At 36.9% G+C, this 23560-nt stretch overlaps 1 protein-coding gene across 1 annotated transcript in view; it reads right to left on the minus strand.

Moving 5' to 3' along the window:
- Positions 1 to 17252: 17252 nt before the first annotated feature.
- Positions 17253 to 23560, minus strand: part of LNPK (lunapark, ER junction formation factor) — a 77966-nt gene continuing 71658 nt past the window's right edge. The window contains exon 13 of the mRNA XM_007965421.3: positions 17253 to 18343. Coding sequence (XP_007963612.3) covers positions 18111 to 18343 — 233 coding nt within the window. The 3' untranslated portion in view covers positions 17253 to 18110. The remainder of the gene's footprint in view (positions 18344 to 23560) is intronic.

The raw sequence follows: 23560 nt of genomic DNA on the forward strand, positions 1-23560 counted from the left end.
AGGCTCCTTTCAAGGTGCTTACAACAGAGGTCTAAATATTTACTAGAGGCAATATACAATATTTCTGATTTGATTCTGAGCTTTCCTGCAGCTAGTGTAAAGAGGGACAACCTAATAAGCTATGAAATTCATGGTATCTGTAAGTATAAACCAAGTCAATTTTCCCACACAACTATTCTTTATGCTAAGACCTGAAAGATGGTTTCCATTTGCTGGGTAAATCTTCCTCCATCCCTTTATTTTGAGCCTATGTGTGTCTTTGCATGTGAGATGGGTCTCCTGAATACAGCACATCGATGGGTCTTGACTCTTTATCAAATTTGCCAGTCTGTGTCCTTTAATTGGGGCATTTAGACCACTTACATTTAAGGTTAATATTGTTATGTGTGAATTTGATCTTGTCATTATGATTACAGTTGGTTATTTTGCCCATTAGTTGATGCAGTTTCTTCATAGTATCAGTGGTCTTCACGTTTTGTTACATTTTGCAGTTGCTGGCACTGGTTTTTTCCTTTCCATATTTAGTGCTTCCTTCAGGAGCTCTTGTAAGGTAGACCTGGTGGTGACAAAATCCCTCAGCATTTGCTTGGCTGTAAAAGATTTTATTTCTCTTTCACTTATGAAGGTTAGTCTGGCTGGATATGAAATTCTGGGTTGAAAATTCTTTTCTTTAAGAATGTTGAATGTTAGCCCTCACTCTCTTTTGGCTTGTAGGGTTTCTTCAGAGAGATCCTCTGTTAGTCTGATGAGCTTCCCTTTGTGGGTAACCCAACCTTTCTCTCTGGCTGCCCTTAACATTTTTTTCCATCATTTCAACCTTGGTGAATCTGACAATTGTGTTTTGGGGGTGCTCTTCTTAAGGAGTATCTTTGTGGTATTCTCTGTGTTTCCTGAATTTGAATGTTGGTCTGTCTTGCTATGTTGGGGAAGTTCTCCTGGATAATATTCTGAAGAGTGTTTTCCAACTTGGTTCCATTCTCCCTGTCACTTTCAGGTACACCAATCAAACGTAGATTTGGTCTTTTCACATAGTCCCATATTTCTTGGAGGCTTTGTTCATTCCTTTTCATTCTTTTTTCTCTAATCTTGTCTCCATGCTTTATTTCAGTACGTTGATCTTCAATCTCTGACATCCTTTCTTCTGTTTGATCAATTTGGCTGTTGATACTTTATGCTTTACAAAGTTCTTGTGCTGTGTTTTTCAGCTCCATCAGGTCATTTATGTTCTTCTCTAAACTGGTTATTCCAGTTAGCAGTTCCTGTAACCTTTTATCAAGGTTCTTAGATTCCTTGCATTGGATTAGAATATGCTCCTTTAGCTCAGAGGAGTTTATTATTTCCCACCTTCTGAAGGCTACTTCTGCCAATTCGTCAAACTCATTCTCCTTCCAGTTTTGTTCCCTTGCTGGCGAGGAGTTGTGATCCTTTGGAAGACAAGAGGCATTCTGGTTTTTGGAATTTTCAGTCTTTTTGTGCTGGTTTTTCCTCATCTTCATGGATTTATCTATCTTTGGTCTTTGATGTTAGTGACCTTTGGATGGAGTTTGTGTGTGGTTGTCCTTTTTGTTGATGTTGATGCTATTGCTTTTTGTCTGTCTGTTTTCCGTTTAACAGTCAGGTCCCTCTTCTGCAGGTCTGCTGGCATTTGCTGGACGTCCAATCCAGACCCTGTTTACCTGGGTATCACCAGTGGAAGCTGCAGAACAGCAAAGATTCTGCCTGCTCCTTACTCTGGAAGCTTCATCTCAGAGGGGCACCCACCAGATGCCAGCCAAAACTCTCCTGTATGAGGTGTCTGTCAACACCTGCTGGGAGGTGTTTCCCCATCAGAAGGCACAGGGGTCAGGGACCCACTTGAGGAGGCAGTCTGTCCCTTCGCAGAGCTCAAGTGCTGTGCTGGGAGATCCGCTGCTCTCTTCAGAGTCAGCAGGCAGGAACATTTAAGTCAGCTGAAGCTGCGTGCAGGGCCACCCCTTCCCCCAGGTGCTCTGTCTCAGGGAGATGGGGGTTTTATCTGTAAGCCCCTGACTGAGGCTGCTACCTTTCTTTCAGAGATGCCCTGCCCAGAGAAGAGGAATCTAGAAAGGCAATCTGGCTACAGTGGCTTTGAGGTACTGTGGTGGACTTTGCCCAGTCCGAACTTCCTGGTGACTTTGTTTACACTGTGAAGGGAAAACCACCTACTCAAGCCTCAGTAATGGTAGACACCCCTCTCCCCACCAAGCTGGAGAGTCCCAGATGGACTTCAGACTGCTGTGCTGGCAGGGAAAATTTCAAGTCAGTGGATCTTAGCTTGCTGGGCTCCATGTGGATGGGATCCACTGAGCAAGACAACTTGGTTCTCTGGCTTTGGCCCCATTTCCAGGGGAGTAAACGGTTCTGTCTCGCTGGTGTTCCAGGTGCCAGTGGGGTATGAAAAAAACTCTTGCAGCTAGCTCGGTGTCTGCCCAAATGGCCACCCAGTTTTGTGCTTGAAACCCAGGGCCCTGGTGGTATAGGCACCTGAAGGAATCTCCTGGTCTGCGGATTGCGAAGACCCTGGGAAAAGCGTAGTATCTGGGCCAGATAACACCATCCCTCACAGCAGGGTCCCTCACGGCTTCCCTTGTCTAAGGGAGGGAGTTCCCTGACCCCTTGTGCTTCCCGGGTGAGGCAACGCCCCACCCTGCTTCTGCTCACCCTCCATAGGTTACGCCCACTGTCTAGCCAGTCCCAGTGAGATGAACAGGGTACTGCAGTTGAAGATGCAGAAATCACCTGCCTTCTGCATTGCTCTCACTGGGAGCTGCAGACCAGAGCTGTTCCTATTCGGACATCTTGCCTGGGAATCCTGGTTCTTCATAATAGTAAAATCTTTAATAGTGCTTGGCAAAATCAAGCCAACCTAAGCGGTGCTCATTTTACCAAAGGCATTTTTCAGGATATTCCTCATTTCTTCAAAATATTGAACAACAACAACAAAAAAAACACGATGGAACATTTTTACAGGATATTTTAATCACTTTAAAGTATATAAGGTAAAGAGGAGTGTTGCGGATAAAAAGCCAACTTTAACAAATGGACAAGAGTGGAGATTGTGTGATACTTGAAATGTTTATGGGCTTAGTAATCAGATCAGGCAGTGTTCAAAGCCTGCCTCTGCAGCTTACTAAGTGACCTTAGATGAGTTACTGAACTTAGAGCTTCAGTTTCCGTATCTACAAGATGGAGATGAAAATAATCTGTTTCAAAGAATTCTTCTAAGGACCAAATGGCACTGTATATAAGCTGTCTTGCTGGGTATATATTATGCATTCAGTTAATTATAGTTTCTCCCATAAGAAACCAGCACATCAGAGTGGCCTTCACTTACACTGCTGTACATAATCAGATAGTTAAAATAATTACCCCTTAGGTAAATATTTCTATAAAATCTTATATATGCTATAAATTTACCTGAATTATAATCTTTTAAATACTGAAATTCATTCTTACCTCTATTATTAATACAAATTATCAGAATTCTCGATTTGTGGAGCTTGAATTAGATCTAGCTATAATCGCTGTCATAAGACAATTCTAGACAAAACTGCTCTGACATGCATTACAGCACACTGTATTGTGATCACTTAAAAATGTATGTCAGAACCTAGGTTTAGAAATTATTTTGATATCCATAAGAAGCAGTCTCAATATTAACTTAGTTGTGAAATTTTCAAAGAAATATATTAAGGGAAGATCAAAGATTGTGGTGCCATATTGAGCATAACAAAGCAAGTACTTAATAGAAGACACAGCAAGTACTTATTAGAAGACAAAATTCATTTCTCTTAATTAAAGGAATTAATGAGCTGTGTGTGTATCTATATATGTGCATATAAAGGGAAGGGGAGGAAATATGTAAATGCATGCAGGGAGCTTTCATACTACTCTACAAGCTGAGCGTGCTTTAAGCTGCTGCAAGAAAAAAATATCTGAGCTTCTCAGATTCCTTCCTTCCCAACTTTTAAACCTGTATCATTCATAAAGCGTTCATTCTGCTTTTCTACTTTCAGAGTAAAGAGGTCCCTGTATTTTTACTGCTCAAATAAACTTTTTCTTCTTCTCAGGCTTTGATTCTGTCTCCCTTTTGAAGCTGAACGTAAGCGAACTCTTTCCTGAGAGACTTTGCACATATGAAAATGCTCTGAATTTGAAAATAACTATTAACATGAATTTAAACATTTTTCTGTAACAAAATGATTTGTTGTAGATCATTATTTTAAACTTTTTTACCTTAAAAATTAGAATTTCTGAAAATAATATACATCTTTGATATTAAATTTAGAAAATACAGGGAAAAGGATAAGGAAAAAAAGTAACCCACATCCTATAACCAAAATATAATCAGTTAAAAGATGACTATATTTCTTTCCAATTCTTTTTATATACATGTGTGTATGTATTCTTGCATGTAAGAGCAGACTATATATACTGTGTAACTTTATATCCACTTTTCTCTTAACATTAAATTACGGGCATTTTCTCACATTATTAAAACTTCAAACTATATACTTTTTTTTAGATGGAGTCTCACTCTGTCACCCAGGCTAGAGTGCAATGGCACAATCTTGGCTCACTACAACCTCCACCTCCCAGATTCAAGCGATTCTCCCACCTCAGCCTCCTGAGTAGCTGGGATTATAGGCGCATGCCACCACGCCTAGCTAATTTTTGTATTTTTAGTAGAGATGGGGTTTCACCATGTTGGTCAGGCTGGTTTCGAACTCCTGACCTCATGATCCATGCTCCTTGGCCTCCCAAAGGGCTGGGATTACAGGCGTGAGCCACCGTGCCCAGCCTAAAACTTCAAAATATTTTAAATACATTATTTAAACACCCTCTCCCACTTCTGAACATTCTGATCACCTGTTTTTTTCCACTATCATTAATAATTCTGTCATGAACTTCATTTTACCATGCAACAGGCTTTGGCCTACAGAATGTAAGCTCACACTCAAAATACATTCTGAGGAAGAAATTATAAACAGGAGATACTAGGGAAAGGAGTGAGACTAGGCATCCGAGCCCCCAGTCTGCCTGAGTATGAGGGAAAAAAACACATTACCATTTGACAGCTGCTCTGATGCCTGTAAAAAGGAACTTAAAGGGTTCCAATCTCTTCCTGATGGCCAGAGGTTCACATGGCTTCAGATGATACCAAGTGGTCTGTACTTGATCCCCAAGTTTAATAATGGCATTTCACATGAGCAGAGGTACAGGGAGCAACTGTGATCCCACACACAAAGCACCTCACTCAGACAGTTTTAGTTTAAGAATACAGCTGTGTACATATCCATTTATAAACATGTAAGCTAAAAGGACTAAAGACTCACTGGAAACCCAAGAAAAACAATGAATGTGTTACAATGATAGATTGCAGTAAAATAGCTTTTTAAAACTTTTATCATCGTGCTTTAGATATCCAATATTCAAAACAGAGAGAAAAATAGGCAGACCTTCATTTAAAAAAAGAACTAATTTTATGACATCATTGCATAAGCAAGAGCTTCCTGGGAAGGGGAGACAAGGGGACAATTAAAGAACAAGCTGGGGTAGGGAAGGGTAGAAATACAATCTTTACAATATCAAACCCAGTATGATATCTTATGATTCCTTATAATACTCCCATCTTACTTTCAAAATTCACCTTTACTAAGTGACAAGTTACTAACCCGACAAGCTTTAAGCTATTCTTATGTTTGAAAGCGATCCTTGATAAAGCTATCAGAAGTCTAAAAATATTCAAGACTGATGCACTGAATGTATTTGTATATTAATTTTGCCGCTAGTGTGGCATGGCTGCTTTTTTTCCTAACGGTATGGCTTCTGGCCATAGGAATATTTTGAAGAATTCTTTAATGCCTGAAGAAAGGGTACTAGAGATCCAATTAATTTTTTTACCTAATCAATCCAAATATTACGGTAATGATAATATCTTTGATAGTTAGCTATTCTCCAAAAAGAGAGCTACGTTTCTCCTCTAGTGACTCACAGTCCCCTCTGAAAATCAGTTGAGGGCTGTGTCTTCTCTTCCTGAAGAAATGTGCATGCACACCTACAAAATTCTTCAATTTCCAAAGGCCCTTGGACTCCCGGAATTCCTGTTAACAACCTCTATACCAGAAAAAGATGAATTTACAGAGAAATTGTAAACTGGCAGACTGAGAGTTGGAGAAAGAAATAAAAGATGGGAAGTAGAAAATGAAGTTCCCACTCTGGGCCAGACGTGGCCTAGATATTTCCTCTCACTTTTCACAGCAGCTCTGTGCACTACATATTTTTTAATAGTCAAGGAAACTAAGGTTCAGAGAGGTTATGTGGCTTTCCCACAAGGTCATACTGCTGCAAAGTGGCAGAGCCAAAACACAAACCTGATCTTCTGACTTTAAGTCCGATGCACACCTCACTTAGCACTTAGAAAGTGAACTTACTATGGTTTCATCTTGGGACTTCTCAAGACTGAACTATTAGACTAAATGCATCTACTGTAAACTCCCTGAGATGGGGGGTCCATGTCTCATTCCCTCTATATCTCCAGCACACAGACGGCATATAGAAGGCATTCCTTAAAAGAGGAATGAGTGAATAAATGAAAACACTGGGGCAACAATCCCACTGATAGTGGCAGAAGCTATATGCAGCTGTATGTTGCCACAACATAAAGGTCCTTGTCATCACTAAATATTCCTTTAGATGACCACTGGACACAGACATTAACATATTTTAAAACACATATGGTAAAATTCTTGTACTAGAACAGTGTTTAATCCTCTTGAAAAATAACTTATTAATAAAACAAAAAGTAGCTTTCTATCAATCTGCCTAATACTATCAGAATAATTAACATCCTTTGTTAACCAACTAGTGTATCTTATAAAAGCCAACTTATATTGAAAATGAATACATAAATTAGGACTACTTTTAAAAAATACTTAATTTTGCTAATTTCCTAACTAGAATGTAAGTGCATTTTTGTTTTGTTTTTGTTTTTGCAATAATTGCTCTGAAGATAAAACCAAAGCACCCTTTCAATGTAGCAAAGGTAATTGGTGCATTTACTGCTGGTGGAATGTTGATGTATGACTATGTATCAAAGGTCATCCTTCTGTACTCATACATTATCAAATTTGAAAGCACAATATTTGATTCTGAACAACCTTTAAACTACCCAAAATGTGTGTGAAAAATAGATAGAGTTCTACTTTGGGTTGAAAAAAAAAATGAACCCATGTTTTGGAAGCAGAAGGGTCAAGAAGCCAGTGGCAAGGTTAGATGTCAGCACTATGAATCTCAGACTGTCTTAGCTTATCAATGAGGTCTAGTACCATGATCACAAGCTAAAATTGCTGTACTAATGAAGACAAAGGTCTAAAAAATTAGTTAGTGCAGGCCCCCTGACAGAGGGCAGTACCTCGTGGACAATAATGCAGAAATAAGGATATAAATCACTCTTTAGAGATAATAAAACCTATAACACACAAATTGAGTTGTTTACATGTCCATTGGAGGCACTGTTAAAAACAGAAGGTATCAGCTGCCGTATCTCTTCTTATTCATCTGGAATGCAGCTGCCCCAAATTCAGCTTCTTTATTAGAAAGCAAGGCATCTGCTTCCCATTCTCTTCTTCCAACTCCAGATACACAGCACTACTTTGCCAACACACAATTTAGTAGTCTTGTGCCATCCCGACCTGAAAGAATTGTTGGACATTCACTCTGGCTTCAAATTTTTGCTTACAATTGTTTGCTAGGTAGATAAATTGGTCTTATCAGAATGTACTAAAACATAAACAGCTGTGGTTTTCTCCTTTGATGGTTCAGGTGCAGGGGGAAACAGTGGAAAAGAAAAAATTCCCTCCTTTTTCTGTAATGATTGTGGTTATTTTGAAATAAATAAAACATAATTTAATTTCATCAAGCCCAACTACAGAAGACTGCCTTATTGAAGAGAAGATCATACAAACATACAAAAAGAATCCGGTCTTCAAAACAGAAAACACTGTGCTGAAAAGGACCAGGAAGAACCCGTAACAACTACCCAACACATGTCTCAAGCATATCAATTTTCTTTCAGTCTGTACTTTATTTCATACAATTCACAGCATCCCATTCTGAAAATTCATGTATTCTTTAGCTATGTGAATATTCTTAATTGAGAATACAAGTCCATTCCAAATATATTTTCATTTTTGTTGCTGCTAAAAAAGATATTTTTAAAAAGAAAACCACTGTAATTTAATAAAACAAGAGCCAACTCATGGCAGCTGTGCAAAGTCTTTAGAATTCTTGCTATAGACAGTAAGGCACAAGTAGCCAGTTTCATTTTGGACACAGGGTGGGCAACATCACACACTGGGGCCTGTCATGGGGTGGGAGGAGGCAGGAGAGATAGCATTAGGAGATGTACCTAATGTAAACGATGAGTTAACGGGTGCAGCACACCAACATGGCACATGTATACATATGTAACAAACCTGCATGTTGTGCACATGTACCCTAGAACTTAAAGTACAATTTAAAAAACAAAAAAACACAATGAGGCTGGGTGTGGTGGCTCACGCCTGTAATGCCAACACTTTGGGAGGCCGAGGTGAGAGGATCACCTGAGGTCAGCAGTTCAAGACAAATCTGACCAACGTGGTAAAGCCCCATCTCTACTAAAAATACAAAAATTAGCCAGGCGTGGTGGCATGCGCCTGTAGTCCCAGCTACTCAGGAGGCTGAGGCAGGAGAATCCCTTGAATCCAGGAGGCGGAGGTTGCAGTGAGTCGAGATCACACCATTGCATTCCAGCCTGGGCAACAAGAGCCAAACTCCATCTCAAAAAAAAAAAAAAAAACAATGAATAACTTGGTTGGCTTTAATTCATAAATTATACCACAAATAGAGCAAGTTTCAATTACGCTTGCCATGTACAGTAACACATTTCCTTTAAATACTATTTATTTATGTATTTATTTATTTTTGAGATGGAGTCTCACTCTGTCACCCAGGTCGGAATGCAGTGGTGTGATCTCGGCTCACTGCAACCTCTGCCTCCAGGATTCAAGCAATTCTTCTGCCTCAGCCTCCTGAGTAGCTGGGACTACAGGCACATGCAGCCACGCCTGGCTAATTTTTTGTATTTTAGTAGAGTCAGGGTTTCACCATGTTGTCCAGGCTGGTCTCAAACTCCTGAGCTCAGGCAATCCACCTGCTTCAGCCTCCGAAAGTGCTAGGATTACAGGCATGAGACACTGCGCCCGGCCTATTTTATTTTTTTGAGACAGAGTCTTGCTCTATCGCCTGGGCTGGAGTGCAGTGTTGCAATCTCGGCTCACTGCAACCTCTGCCTCCAGGGTTCAAGCAATTCTCCTCTCAGCCTCTGGAGTAGCTGGGATTATAGGGTTCCCCACCCTGACTAATTTTTGTATTTTTAGTAGAAACGGGGTTTCACCATGTTGGCCAGCCTAGTCTCAAACTCCTGACCTCAGGTTATGCGCCCACCACAGCTTCCCAAAGTACTGGGATTATGGGTGTGAGCCACTGCACCCAGCCCCTTTTAATACTTTTTAGATGCATGTGTCTGACTTTAAGATCTGAATTCCTATGGTCTATATACTGAAAGAGAAAATATTCTTACATTATTTTGCATGTTGGATGTATATGCATGTGAGTGTATCCAGGCTCCACTAGATACAGATGTCAAAAAAGCAGCAACTTTATCCAGACCACTTCTAACTTAATGTCAGTTTTAACACTGAGCCAGAAATCAGATAATAAAAATTAATATAAAAACAAAAAATATGTTTAAATACCTCATTCTCTAGATATTTATGGGAGCAGGGGGTAAGTGGTATTGGGATCTTCAACAATGGGAACTCATTAAACAAACACAAAATATTTTATGTACAAGTTAGAAACCTTACCCAAATCATGGATTCATGTGAATGAGGGATGAGCTCCTGTACTGTAATCGCCCTGAACACCTGTGCTGTGAGTTCATCTCCAGTTCAATTCATTCATGATTAGAGCTTCTCCTATGTCAGGCTTTGAGAGTACAAAACACGTGAATCCCCCGCCCTCAATGTGCTCACTTTCCATATTCTTAGGTCTTCAGCTAGTCCTTCTCACTTTCAAGCTCCAATTCCTGGATTTGTAAGAGTTTCAAGAGAAGCAGCACACCAACCATTGATGCTGAGAAAGTCAGATCTATCAGTTATATGAATCCACTCAACATACCTGTAGCAGGCACCATGCCAGGTTTTGTTTTTATTTCCTGTTATTTTGTTTGAGGAGAGCAAAGGTGAGAAAATAAAAATTGAGGAACATGGCCTATCTTCAGTGTTAGGTCGAATGAGGGAGGTAGACAGAACAAATAATAAGAGGTCAGGAGACTACAAGTTACATAAAGTGTATAAAGTGCAATCAGAACAAAAAAGCAAGTAACTGCTTAGAAAAGTTGAGGATGATGTCACTCAGAAGATTACAGATAATGCTGGGTCTTGAAGAAATAAGAATTTTAAAAGAATAGATCATATGAAAGTGCATGGCATCTCTCAGATGTACGAAATATTTATCTATGGCCGGAGTATACAGAAGAGTACTGGGAAATAGGCTGAAAACGTGATATTTGATTCTGAAGGGCTTCCGTGCAAGTTGCCTAGGGAGTTGCAATATACAAATGAGCCGTAGAATATTTTTAAAGACGTGTGTCTTAGAAAGCTCCAAGAGCATTGTGGACAATGGTTCAAAAAAAGACAGAGGAACCAACTGGAGTTTGCCTAAATTGTGAAGAACAAGTTATCTGGCCCTTTCCGTACTCAATAGTTCAAACAATTAAGATTTGCAAAATTCCCCACACTACAAAATCTGCACTAAGAGTATATTTCCCATTCTGTGTGGTCTGTCTGTGCATACTACCTATTCAACAGATACTGTCTTCCGTGTGTTGAACGCTGGGAATAAAATGATGAGCAACAACAGATATGGTCCTGCCTTCAAGGAGTTCATAGTTTGATATGGGAGATAACATTAGAAGGAATTTCAAGGAAGGGTGTTGAATAGGATGTCTGGCAAGTCTCAGGTTAAGACTGCCCTGAAGTAACAATTATCATAAAAATATGAAAAACCAAAAAGAGCATTAATCTATTTTTTACATCTGCCAAAGGAGAGGATTCACAGGTAGTAAAAAGAGTATGGACTTAAAGATCCTAGGTTCAGATTCCATTTGCAATGCCCATAAACTAAATAGTCTTGGGTAATGAATTTAATCTGTTTGACAGGATTCTATCTCCTCACACGGTTGTTGTGAGAACTGTGTGAAAGTACTTAGCATACAGTGCCTGACCAAGAGAAGGTATTCAAACAATGTACATTTAATTTCCCACATTCTTCACCCTTCAAAATATCTATTTTCATGAAAATAAATGATTTTTTCCAGTTGTCCTAAATCAAGTGCCAGGGATCTGGTAAAAGTCTTTGGCAGCTGAAAATCTGGCCTATTCTCACAGAATCCTGGACTAAAAACTTAAAAGTCTAATTTACAAGGGAGATTTTTGAGAACATTTTTCAATCCTTCCAGAGTACTTCCAACTTCCATTAATTCTGCTGCCAAATAAAAAAGGAAAGTATAAATACTCAAAAAAATAGAGAAAAATGCATAAAGCAGAAAATCTAGGTTTTAAAAAGCATCAAATAATATAGAACTATATAACTGGATGGTGTTTCCTTCTCCTAAAGTACATTAATAGTATGAATTAAACCAGTATGATAGATGCTCTGGAGGACCAAGAATGGAAAATTAAATGGAATCTAAGTTTCATACACAGGCAAACTGATAAAGGGCAACTGGGGCAGGATACCTACTACCCAATAAATTTAGTAATTTTTAGTCGGGCAACTGGGGCAGGATACCTACTACCCAACAAATTTAGTAATTTTTAGTCATTTAAAATAGCATTAAAGTAGAAAATGTAGATTAGTTTCTGAGGAGGAAAGAAATTAGAATGAGACAAATAATATATGGAATGATACAATTTAATAAGGTTTTCATTCTGTACTCATTTTAATTTTTATTCTTATTTGTATTCTAACAAATGTACTTTTCTTTATTTATATATTCATCTGTCTACATTCAGAGCCTGAATATATTTACTTATTGACCAGTAGAATGCATACACTTAAAACTTTAATAATTTTGAAACAAGTCAAATTACATAACTGTAACATACAGCAGATCACCAATTCACAACCATCTCTGCCTTAGTTCATCTTTACATAAGTACTTGAATTCCTTTTAATGTCTCTTTAGGAGTTCATAAACTATATCTAGATCTCTGCTATAATTTTCACAATTAATTGAAGTTATACCAGATAGTAACTTAATACAGTATCTTCTCCCAATTTTCTAGAGTAGCTAATCTCCATGACCATTTCAAAACAGCTATTCATAATTCATAAACTATCTTTATTCCTTGGCCCTTCAACTAACTGATTTGTACACAGATATTAAATCCAACAGGTAATATTGTAAAGTAATATTGTAAGAAAAAAGTTTTAAGACAATTAAGTAGTTGCTATCCACTGGAAATAAAAGTAGACTTATAAGGTTTTATTTTTTAAATAAAACTTTATATAACCTTAAGGGTATATTTTTTAAATAACCTTAAACGCTGACACCAACATTGAGAGGCAGTGTAAAATTCGTGGTTCAATACGAATCAGCTTGCATTCTGGCTTGGCTCAGGTGCCTGCTATCCCTATGACCCTGAGTCTTAGCCCATTCGTGTTGCTAAGGAATACCTGAGGCTGGTAATTTATTGGGGGTGGGGGGGCCGGGGGGGGGCGGGGGGAAAGACGTTTATTTGGCTCACAGTTGTGCAGGCTGTACTAGAAGCATGGTGCCAGCCTCTGCTTGGCTTCTGGTGAGGGCCTCAGACCACTCATGGCTGAAAGCAAACGGGAGATGGTGTGTGCAGAGATCACACAGCAAGAGAGAGGAAGCAAAGAACAAAGAGAGGGAGGATACCAGGCTCTTTTAAACCATCAGCTTCCAGAGGGGGACAAATAGAGCAAGAACTCATTACTGCAAGGACAACACCAAGACACTCATGAGAGATCCGCTCCATCACTCAAACACCTCCAGCAATGGGGATCAAATTTCAACATAAGATTTGCAGGGGTCAAACAAACCACATATAGCACCATTTCTAAGTCATTTAGGATTTTTAGAAACTCAGCATACTATATTTCACGAAAATCATCATATAATCAGAATATCGCTCCCTTGACACACACACATCCACATCCAAAGCTATAGCTCTCCTGATACAATTATGTTCTCCATAACAATAGTGACTGTGTGTGTCTAATGCATAAAATGAGTTTGTATGAGAAATAGCAACTTTAAAAATAAAAGGCCTAGCTTAACAAGTAGCAAAATTTCCAAACTTGGGTTCCAAGTGGAACGATTCCAATTCAATTAAACAGCTATTTTTATTTAGTGCCCCCAATGTCTATATGAGTGGGAGCGTATCTCAGGCTGAGGAAAAGCTCAAGAAGGCTGGGAGATCAGAAGACTTTGCATATGCAAAGCACAGAAAACGCTAGTATTGTTACTTTTAAAATGTGTGGTGGGGGAGGTGGCAGTGGCCATGGTTGTGGTGCAGATGCCAGCCATAACTAGGAGCAAAATTACACAGGGCTTTGCAGGCGTTATTAGTAAATTTGGACCTCATTCCAAGAACACTAAAGAGTCATTAAAAGGTCTAAGCAATGGTGTGGCATGATTCATTTTCCGTTTTTTGTTTTTTTGTTTTTTTTTTTTTTGAGATGGAGTTTCACTCCTGTTGCCCAGCCTGGAGTGCAATGGCACAATCTCTGCTCACTGCAACCTCCGCCTCCTGGGTTCAAGGAATTCTCCTACCTCAGACTCCTGAGTAGCTACGATTACAGGCATGCACCACTATGCCTGGCTAATTTTGTATTTTTAGTAGAGACGGTGTTTCTCCACGTTGGTCAGGCTGGTCTCAAACTCCTGACCTCAGGTGATCCGCCCACCTCGGCCTCCCAAAGTGCTGGGATTACAGGCTTGAGCCACTGCGCCCAGCCCCTCATTTTCCATTTTTTAAAAACTCAGGCTGCAGCACACAGAACATATAGCAAGTGCACAAGGTGGGAGACAAAGAAACCAGTTAAGAGACAGCTTTGGTGATCTGAAATGATGGAGGCCAAAATTAGAAGGCAGTACAACAGAAATTAAGAGTAAATCCTCTGAAGTCATTTACTTACATTTAAATCCCTGTTTTCCACTTACCAGGTATACAACTTTAAACAAGTTGCTTCCTGCTATGGTTTGAATGCTACAAAAACATGTGTTGAAAACCTATGCTAAACTGTTGCATTGGAAGCTGGAGCCTAATGGAGATGTTTAGGTCATGAGGGTGAAGCCCTCCTGAATGGATTAATGCTCATTATAAAAGAGCTTGAGGTTGCAACTTCTATCTCTTGCTCATTCTTGCCCTCTCTTACCCTTCTGCCTTCTGGCATGGGATGACAAAGCACAAAGGCCCTCACCAGATGATAGCATCATGCCTTTGGATTTCCCAGCTTCTAGAACTGTGAGTCAAATAAATTTTTCTTCATCATGTTACCCAGTCTGTGGTATTATGTTATAGTAGCTCAAACGGACTTAAATACATATTCTCTCTACAACTGAGCTTTCTCTATGTCCAAAGATAAAAATCTTCACAGGATTCTTGCCAAAGTACAAATAAAATAACATATATACAGCAGTTAGCATGTTGCCTGGCACAGAATAAGAATGCAAATGTTTATCATCATTATTAATGCGATGTGAATAGAGAAATGAGAATATAACTAAAAGATGTTTAGGAGACAAAAATTGAGTTTGAATAAAGGGAAAAGAGATGAGTTTACAGCTTCTGGCTTAGAGAGTAACTATTTGATTAGATGAGAAACATAAACGGTTTGAATGTTCTGAAGGTTTGAAGCAAAGTATAGTATTCATTCTTGAATATATGGATTGTGAGAGACAGGCCAGTAGGCAGGCAAATATATAGCTCTAAAGTAAAGGAAACAGATCAAAGCTGGAGAGCTGAGATTCAGAGAGACAGATGGTAAGTCCATTGGTGTTGAGAAGAATGCCTAGAGAAAGAATATGCAGAATGAAGAAATGATACTAGGTAGAACTTAAGGAACACCAACACTTAAAGGAGGTTGAGAGCAAGAGGCCAGAGAAATAAGAGAATAGTAGTGTGATATGTGAAAAGCCAAAAGAAAAAAAGCATCTCAAAGAAAAAGTATTCAACAATGTCAATACTGCCAAGCAGTGAAACAAGAACTGAGAGTTTTCACTGGATTTGGCAACAAAGTATTTATTCACACAATATGCATCAAGCATTGTGCTAGACCCTTGAGATTCAGAGGTGAATAAGAAAAATAAGACCCTTGCACAAACAGACACTATGTTGTGAAGACAGTAAACTAGCAAACAAATCAAATACACATTGTGATAGGGATGGTGAGTAGAGAGTGACATGATAGAGAGTAAAAGGCAGAGGCCAGCTTTAGATGGGGAGTTTGGGAAGGCATCTTCCTGAGGAGGGAAAATTTAAGCTGAAATCTGAGGCAGGAAAGGGCATGGTCAGAGAACTGAAAGGAGTTCCATATGGCTACAGCACAATGATGGAGGGAAGATGGAGAGACAGAAGCTAGACCATGTTTGTAGATCATGCTCAGGACATAGAAGAGTTTAGATGATGACCCATTGAGCAATTGTAAGCAAGGAAGCTAAGATCACTCTAGCTAATGGTACTTAATAGTTTGGCTTTCCTCATTTATACTAGTCTTAATAATCAAAATAGGACATTTTACTACTGTTCCAACCATTAACTGTTTATTATTATAATAATGAAAATAAGCTTTTGTGTCTAAAAGGATACTATATGGTTACAAACATGTTACCTATTGCATTAATTTTACTAATCCTCTTTTAACCTTCCTCCATATTTCTTTCAAAGGTATTTGTCATACTATCCGTTTGAGTCTATCAAATTTCTCTGAGGTACTCACTCATTTTCAAGCAATGTATATCAGAATTTGAACGTTTTGTAACAACATGACTAAGCAAGATGTTACTAAACTACATATGGGTAAGTAACATACAAAAAACCTGATGCAATTATTTTTTAAAAAGATTATATTCTATAGAGTTTCAGTTTCCTATTTCCTTAATCTATGCATTTATACACATACATACAATAAAGAAAAGCTGATGCAAAAAACATTGGCTTGAATCTGAGCAGCTGAATTACATGTTCATATTATTTTTAAATTTCCTTATCTGCAAGAGGAAAAACTTACGGTCCTTGCATATTTTAAAGACGTTAATAAGAACCAACGCCACCATTATCAGGTAGTGTGCTAGGAACATTACATTATTTTTAATTATCCTAATACCTTTCAAAAATAAACATAATTCTTCCCATTTTACAGGTGAAAAAATAATCTCAGTGAGTTTAGGTGACTTGCCCAAGACTACAGACCTGAAATTTAAGCCTAATACGGTAGGCTCAAAAACTCTGGTTACTATACCAAGATGTCCCAGACTGTTAACAGATTGAGTTAAAAAAAAAAAAAAAAATTGTCACATATGAGATATTAAATCATAAAAATAGATTTTCAAATGATAAAAATGTTTTGTTCAGTTTTTAATAAACTGTGTGCAACTTAGAAACATTAGCCAGACACACCATTCTTATACAGGTATATTTTTCCCTTCAGCATAATAACTTGATTTCCATTTTTTTTTTTAATACTGGAGAAGAGAGATAAAAGGAGGCCATAACAGATAAGCACACTCTATTAAAGGTCCAAGAATTAGCACTGAGATACATTTTTTCCAGTTAATCCTTAATACAAATATTAAATCCAATTAACTACCAGCAACCCACATCCTATTCTCACAAAACTTGTTTCTCAAAGTTAAAAATTACAAATGCCTGGCCTAAGACGTTCCTGAATCAGAAAAACCTAACTTCTGATTAAAACCTCTAAATGTCACTATTTCTCTTAACTAGAAAGGAAACAAGTCTGAATAAAAGTATCATAATTTGCTCTAAGAAGAATCTACAGATTTATTGTATTGTTAGCTATTCCTCCTAAGATTTTTCAGGCAGCCAAGTCACCCACCAAGATACTGTTTGAAGAAGACTAGATATTTAGCAAAATGAAACTGATGCCAGATTATTTTTATTTTCCTTAATAAAATACAAACAAGAGCACAAAATTCACTTATATATCATCATTTTACATGTATAAATAATGTGCGGAATTCAAGTACAGTCAAGTGCAGAAATATTTCCTATATGCTAATGTGTAAATATAAACTAACTATATACATCATGTGCCTTTGGCCCAGTTGTAAAATAAAAGACATCAAAAAGAAACACTGCACTTCACTGTTTCATTGCATTCTCACTAAGAATTCGTACCAGTGCCTATGTAGTTATGGTTCTACCTAACTGTTCCATTGCATTCTTATTGAGAATTCGTACCAGTGCCTATGTAGTAACAATAACAAGTTTCATACCACTTAATGTAAATGCCTAAATAGACATTTCCCCCAGTTGTAAATATCTCAGGAGCTAAAATTCTATCAATTTTTAATAATGAAGTAGTCAAAATCTTAACCAAGTTTCATTCCTTAAAACAAACACAATTAGAGAACTTACTCTTAACCAAAGTTCTTCCTATGTCAAAATGGATATTTACAGGTTATACATACAGAAAACAAGAAGGCAATCATGTTTGTTTACTTTTAGAATGTATAAAAAATATCTAAAACCTGTCTCAATAGCACGGGTCTTTGTACATTCAAAAGGATCTTACTTCACTGATATCACTTGCTTTTAATTTTAATACCCAGTATATATAACTTTGAGATGTTCAAATAGCTAGGCAATCTGAATTCAAATGATACACAAGCATACCCTTAGAGGGGCAAAAAAAGAAAGTGCCACCAAAAAAGCAATAACTGACATCAACAAGACTATAAATATGCAGTTGAAGGCACGTGGAAGCATTTACTACTCTGCCGTCAAAGATTCTCCACTTAGTTCAGGATCAGGAATAGAATCAGCTCCGGGAACTGTGGAGTTGGCTTCAATCACTGAGGCTTCCTCATTCTCAGTCTCTTGTTTCTCCTCTGGTTCCTCTGAGTCAGATGCTTTTTCAATCCCTTCGTGTGTCTGTTCTGTAGCTGGCATTTTGTCATCTGTCTGCTCTGTACTATTATCAAGAACATCTTGTTCTAAAGATTCTGAAAAGATAAAGATTCAAAACTTTAGGAATACCCGAATGTTAAAACTGCTAAATAAGGCAAGCAAAAAATAAATACACACACACACACACACGCACACACACACACACGCACAGAAACCATACAATTGTCTAACATTATCCTTAAAGTCTTTTAAAATAAGTACATAACTCCCTTTACAGTTAGTATGGTAGAAGAAAAAAAGTAATTCAGAGGAAATAAACCCATAATTATACTTTTTCTAATGTCCCATATTTTCATACAAAATAAGTTACTAAAGACACATCTGAAAGTTGAATGTCCAAAAATCATAGTCCCAACAGAATTATGTGCTATAATACAATAGTCCAGCAAACAATGCAAATGTATTAATGTCCAGATTACATTTCCTGAAGAAACTGTTTCCCTTGTGTCCAGGCAACCCTGTAAGCAATGTGTAAATGTATACTTTGTGGGTGGGTGGGTGTGGGTGGATGGTGCTTTTCTACACTGATATATATCTCTATTATCCAAAAACCGGGAAGTCAGGTTTCTATCTTTTCCAAAGGCATGACTAGTCTCTCCTCATCCCTCTGCAAGGTAAGTCCTCTGTATTTAACCTCTGGGTCACAATGTACTATATACCTAGCATGTGAGGGAGAGAAAGAGAAGGGTCTTTTAATCCCATCTCCATAGCAGAAGTTAAGTAAGGGTACTAGTCCCTACTGAAAATTTACTCCTTTTAAACTCTCTTTTTAAGTATTACTTAATTCAAATCCCTTAATAATAATATAACAATTGTATTGAATAAACTGCCTTTAATTCTTTAACATTTAAAGAACAGAATGGGGGAGGGAATGACTGAAGCAGACAACTTTTGGGCCACCCAATTTCTATGTTAAAGATAAAAATCTAGCTTTAAGGTATTTATTTGTTTATGTAAAAAACAGCAATTAACATTTTTGCTAGGAGAAATATGGCTAAACCATATCAGTTCAGGAAAAAAGCAGATATTTCTACTCTTATAGATGATTCCTTAAGATATACTACAAATGTTACTAATTCAAAAACTCTGGAGGGAAGGCCAGCCTTAGCAAAAAGTTCTAATTAAGTTCCCTGTATAATAAAGGTCAGTTTTGCTAAATAAATAGAATTGTTTTGCAAAGAAATTATGTGTTATATGCACACATGTTAATATGGAAGTCTTAGAAATCCATGGTTTTACCATACCAGTTTTAACAAACACAAATTATCTATAGCTCACATACTCTATGCCAAGACTTTTAAAATACTTAAAAATAATTATTTCTTTAAAGAGATATCTTGGACTCTGGCTTATATAATTAGTTATAACCACCTTCCTCCTTTTGATACGTAGAATAAAGGCCCAAATTCTATAGTTTTACTATATGAAAACTTCCTACGCTCACAAAAAGTAAGGAATGTCCATAAATTAATTTGTGCCAAATTTCATTTTTTTAAATCTTATTTGTATCTTAATATGGAACTTAAAATAGCATTGCTACACACTTGGAATCTTATAAAAATCCAAGTTAGAAAAGCAGTAAGTCACTCGAATTTTGTTATTTCAATGCTCCATAGCAGAAAGGAAAAGCAGAAAGGGCAAATGAAACTCCAGGCATGTACAAATCATTTCTACTACAAGGGTAAACAAGTTATCCGTGGAAAACTTCAGGAGTCACCAATCATTTGTAATTCTACCCTCACAGAATGTATCCAAGACAGAATTTTAAGCATCATGGTTTTCCACAACTCTCTAGCCATACAGCAGTATTTACTTGGCAAGAACTTCACAATTTCTTATAGTTTAGTAAGCCTTCTGAAACAAACCAATAAAGCCACAAGAAATGAAAAAACAAAAAGCTCAGAATCCAGGATGTAACTCACCAATAAACATGTTTAAGTGGAAACAGGCCCACATAGTTTGTCATATTCTATCTGACAGACTGCCTCAATACTGTACTGAAACAGGAGAGGTATCAAAATTCAAGGCTTGTCATATTAAAGTTTTGTGATGTTACTATTTTCAAAAATAGACTTTACTTGTCAAAGCCAATTTAATGTACAAATTCCGAGGCCATAAAGAAGTGGTTAATACAAGGAGGAGAACTACAATACTGAAATTTTAAAATGTCTGCAATACAAGAATTCATAGAAATACCATGTGCTATCATAATCAGAAAACAACAAGATACACAAAGTTTTCCAGTCACTATTGTATTTCAGAGAATACGTGGAAGACAACAAAATTGGTGAAATGTGTGGAAATTGAAAATAATCAAAGAGCCTATTAATGATTAAGCTTCTTCTCCTGGGTTAATTTGCAGAAAAGCAATTTTTTAACGGCAGTAACACTACAAAAAATTGGTATGTGATATGACACCTACGATGTAGACATCAGGTAGTCTAAATAAGATAGGTAATTGATGTTTGGATGCCAATGCCATTTTGTAAGAAGTCATCAAACAAGATCTAAATAATTAAGTGTAAATGATTAACAGAGAATTACATATAAATTTAATAGCCACACAGCTTTATAAGATTACTTAATGTGTTACAAACATACTTTTTTCATTTTTATGGAAGTTCATCATTTGCCCATTCTAACAAAAACAGCAAATTTCTTCTGTGAATTTGTAGTTTAAAACAGCTGGTGGAATAAAATATATTTCAGAAGATGTTAATATTTGGGCGTAAAATACTATGAGAGAAACCAGGCTTTGTGTTCACACTAATTAAACAACCCTACTCTTCCCTTTATGGCCCACTGAGATATGAAACAATTACCTGAATGACCTAATTCCATCTGTAAGAAAAATTTTAAACTCGACTCTGGCATCTATAATGCCAAGAAAACAATATACCACAATGTGATAAAACAAAAAATGATCCATGCAATTTCTTTCCCCACTCCTGCCATCAGCCCATCGCAACCTCAATGTTCTTGGGAGATTATTATTATTATTATTATTATTATTATTATTATTTTACCAAATAGTAACAATTGGCTTCCGGTTGTTTGAACAAAGTCTCAACTCAGCTAGAAAACTGAAACTCATAAAACAGTGTAATTATATAATGAATATCACTGCCTCACCTATAAACTACACACATGCAAAAACATATAAAGAATATCATGTTTACGTTTTTACTCTAGTTCTTGAAAAAATAATTTTTTAAGAAAATTAAATAATAGTCTAGCAAAACAACTTCATATATTTTTGCCTTGCTAACACATCAGTGCCCACTAAATATGTAAGCTACAAACTTACCCAAAGGAACTGTGTTAAATTAAAATTGACATGTCTTTGAACTCACAAGTTTTAAACAAGGCACTTTTTACAAGATTTTCCTGCCTTAAGGAAAATGGTTAACTTATATTTAAGAAACAAAGGTATAAATTTCACCCCAACTCAATAACTCAGTAAATAAAATTCAATTAAATTATAACCACTCATAATAGCTAGTATTCATCAACACACAGAATACCATTTAATTATTTACCACTTCTGAACAAATCAATTAGACAAGTTAAGAGTTTAATTTTTTTTTTTTTTTTTTTTTTTTTTTTTTGAGACAGAGTCTCACTGTGTCGCCCAGGCTAGAGTGCAGTGGCGCAATCTCAGCTCACTGCAACCTCCGCCTCCCGGATTCAGGTGATTCTCCTGCCTCAGCCTCCCATGTAGCTGGGACTACAGGCACGCATCACCACGCCTGGATCATTTTTGTATTTTTCAGTAGAGACAAGGTCTCACAATATTGGCCAAGCTGGTCTCAAACTGACCTCGTGATCCACCTGCCTCGGCCTCCCAAAGTGCTGGGATTACAGGCGTGAGCCACCGTGTCTGGCCAAGAGTTTAATTATTAAGCAATGATCTAAAACTAAACTATTAAGTGAAGGTGTTTTAGAAAAGGGAGTGAGAAGGCCAAAAGATCTCTATATCTAAAACAAACATGCAAAAACATACTGCAAGCAAGTTTATATCTTGAGAAGGCTGCACATAAGTAAATATAAACAAAGTTATAAAAAGATTATTTAATGGATCTGGTAAATACATGGAATTCAACAAAATTTACATTATCAAATAGTTTAATTTCCTGGAGCATCATAACAAAAATACTAAACTTAGAATTTTCCCTCATTCAGCACAACCTAATGGTAACAGTATTTTGCATAAAAGAAAGGGAAGGACTTTTAAAATCATATTATCAAGTTAAATTTTACCTTATATAAATTTCACTTGCTATTTTTGATAGTATTGATTAGATGCCATGAGTTTTATTATTAGGAAGTTATTTCCAATTGGACAAAAACTATATTCTACTAAAATAATTGCATGAGACCTAGACAAACACAACTGGGCAATACAAACACAAATATTAACAGTAACATTTTTTAAACATGCTAGCCAAAAAAATCACTGCATTAGAATACCAACAATGTAGAAACCTAGTACTCTAATGATTATCACATACCATTAAAAGAATGCTTTTTAAAAAAAGGTAAAACTGATAAACCACTGTAATGTAACTTAGCAGAGATTCAAGTGTTACGGTACTATCCACTTAACCATAAAAGAAACTGAGGAGCCTAAAAGCAGTTTATTCCTTGGCGTATTTAGTATGCCCTCAAATAAAAAGACAATCTATATCCATAATTTCTTGTATTTCTCTAATAATCTATTACCAAAGCATCTGGATGTAAAATTCCAGAAAAAAAATACTCTAGGTATTCAGGTGAGAAAATAATGGGAGAAATTTCTTCTAGGTCTCCTCCTTTGATGAAAACTTTCCAAGATTCTGTATGTTTTTCTAAAGAGTGGTCCAGAAATTTTAACAGCTTTGTGCCTCATCCTAAATGAGAAATCTTCCAAAATCAGAATCCAGTCAAAACTTAACTTCAAAATCCTTACATCATAGATTGAAAAAAATACATTTCTTCTGTTAATTCTTGATTGCTCATAAAAATGATTACTGATATTTGTTTAAAGAAAAGTTCGGATGGAAGAAAGTTACCTTTTGGCTCCATCTGTAATTTCAATAACTTCATCTCTACAATTTCTGCTGCTAAGAATAAGCCACTTCAATACTTTTAATAATATAAGAATTAAAGCAGAAAAGTTTTTTTTTCAGACCTCAAGTATCTACATCATTTAGAAATCAGAAGTCTAAAACATTGGCTGTTAGCAAAGAGTAGATGATTGAGATGATATGACC

The sequence above is a fragment of the Chlorocebus sabaeus genome, chromosome 10, assembly GCF_047675955.1.
Source record: "Chlorocebus sabaeus isolate Y175 chromosome 10, mChlSab1.0.hap1, whole genome shotgun sequence".
NCBI lineage: Eukaryota > Metazoa > Chordata > Mammalia > Primates > Cercopithecidae > Chlorocebus > Chlorocebus sabaeus.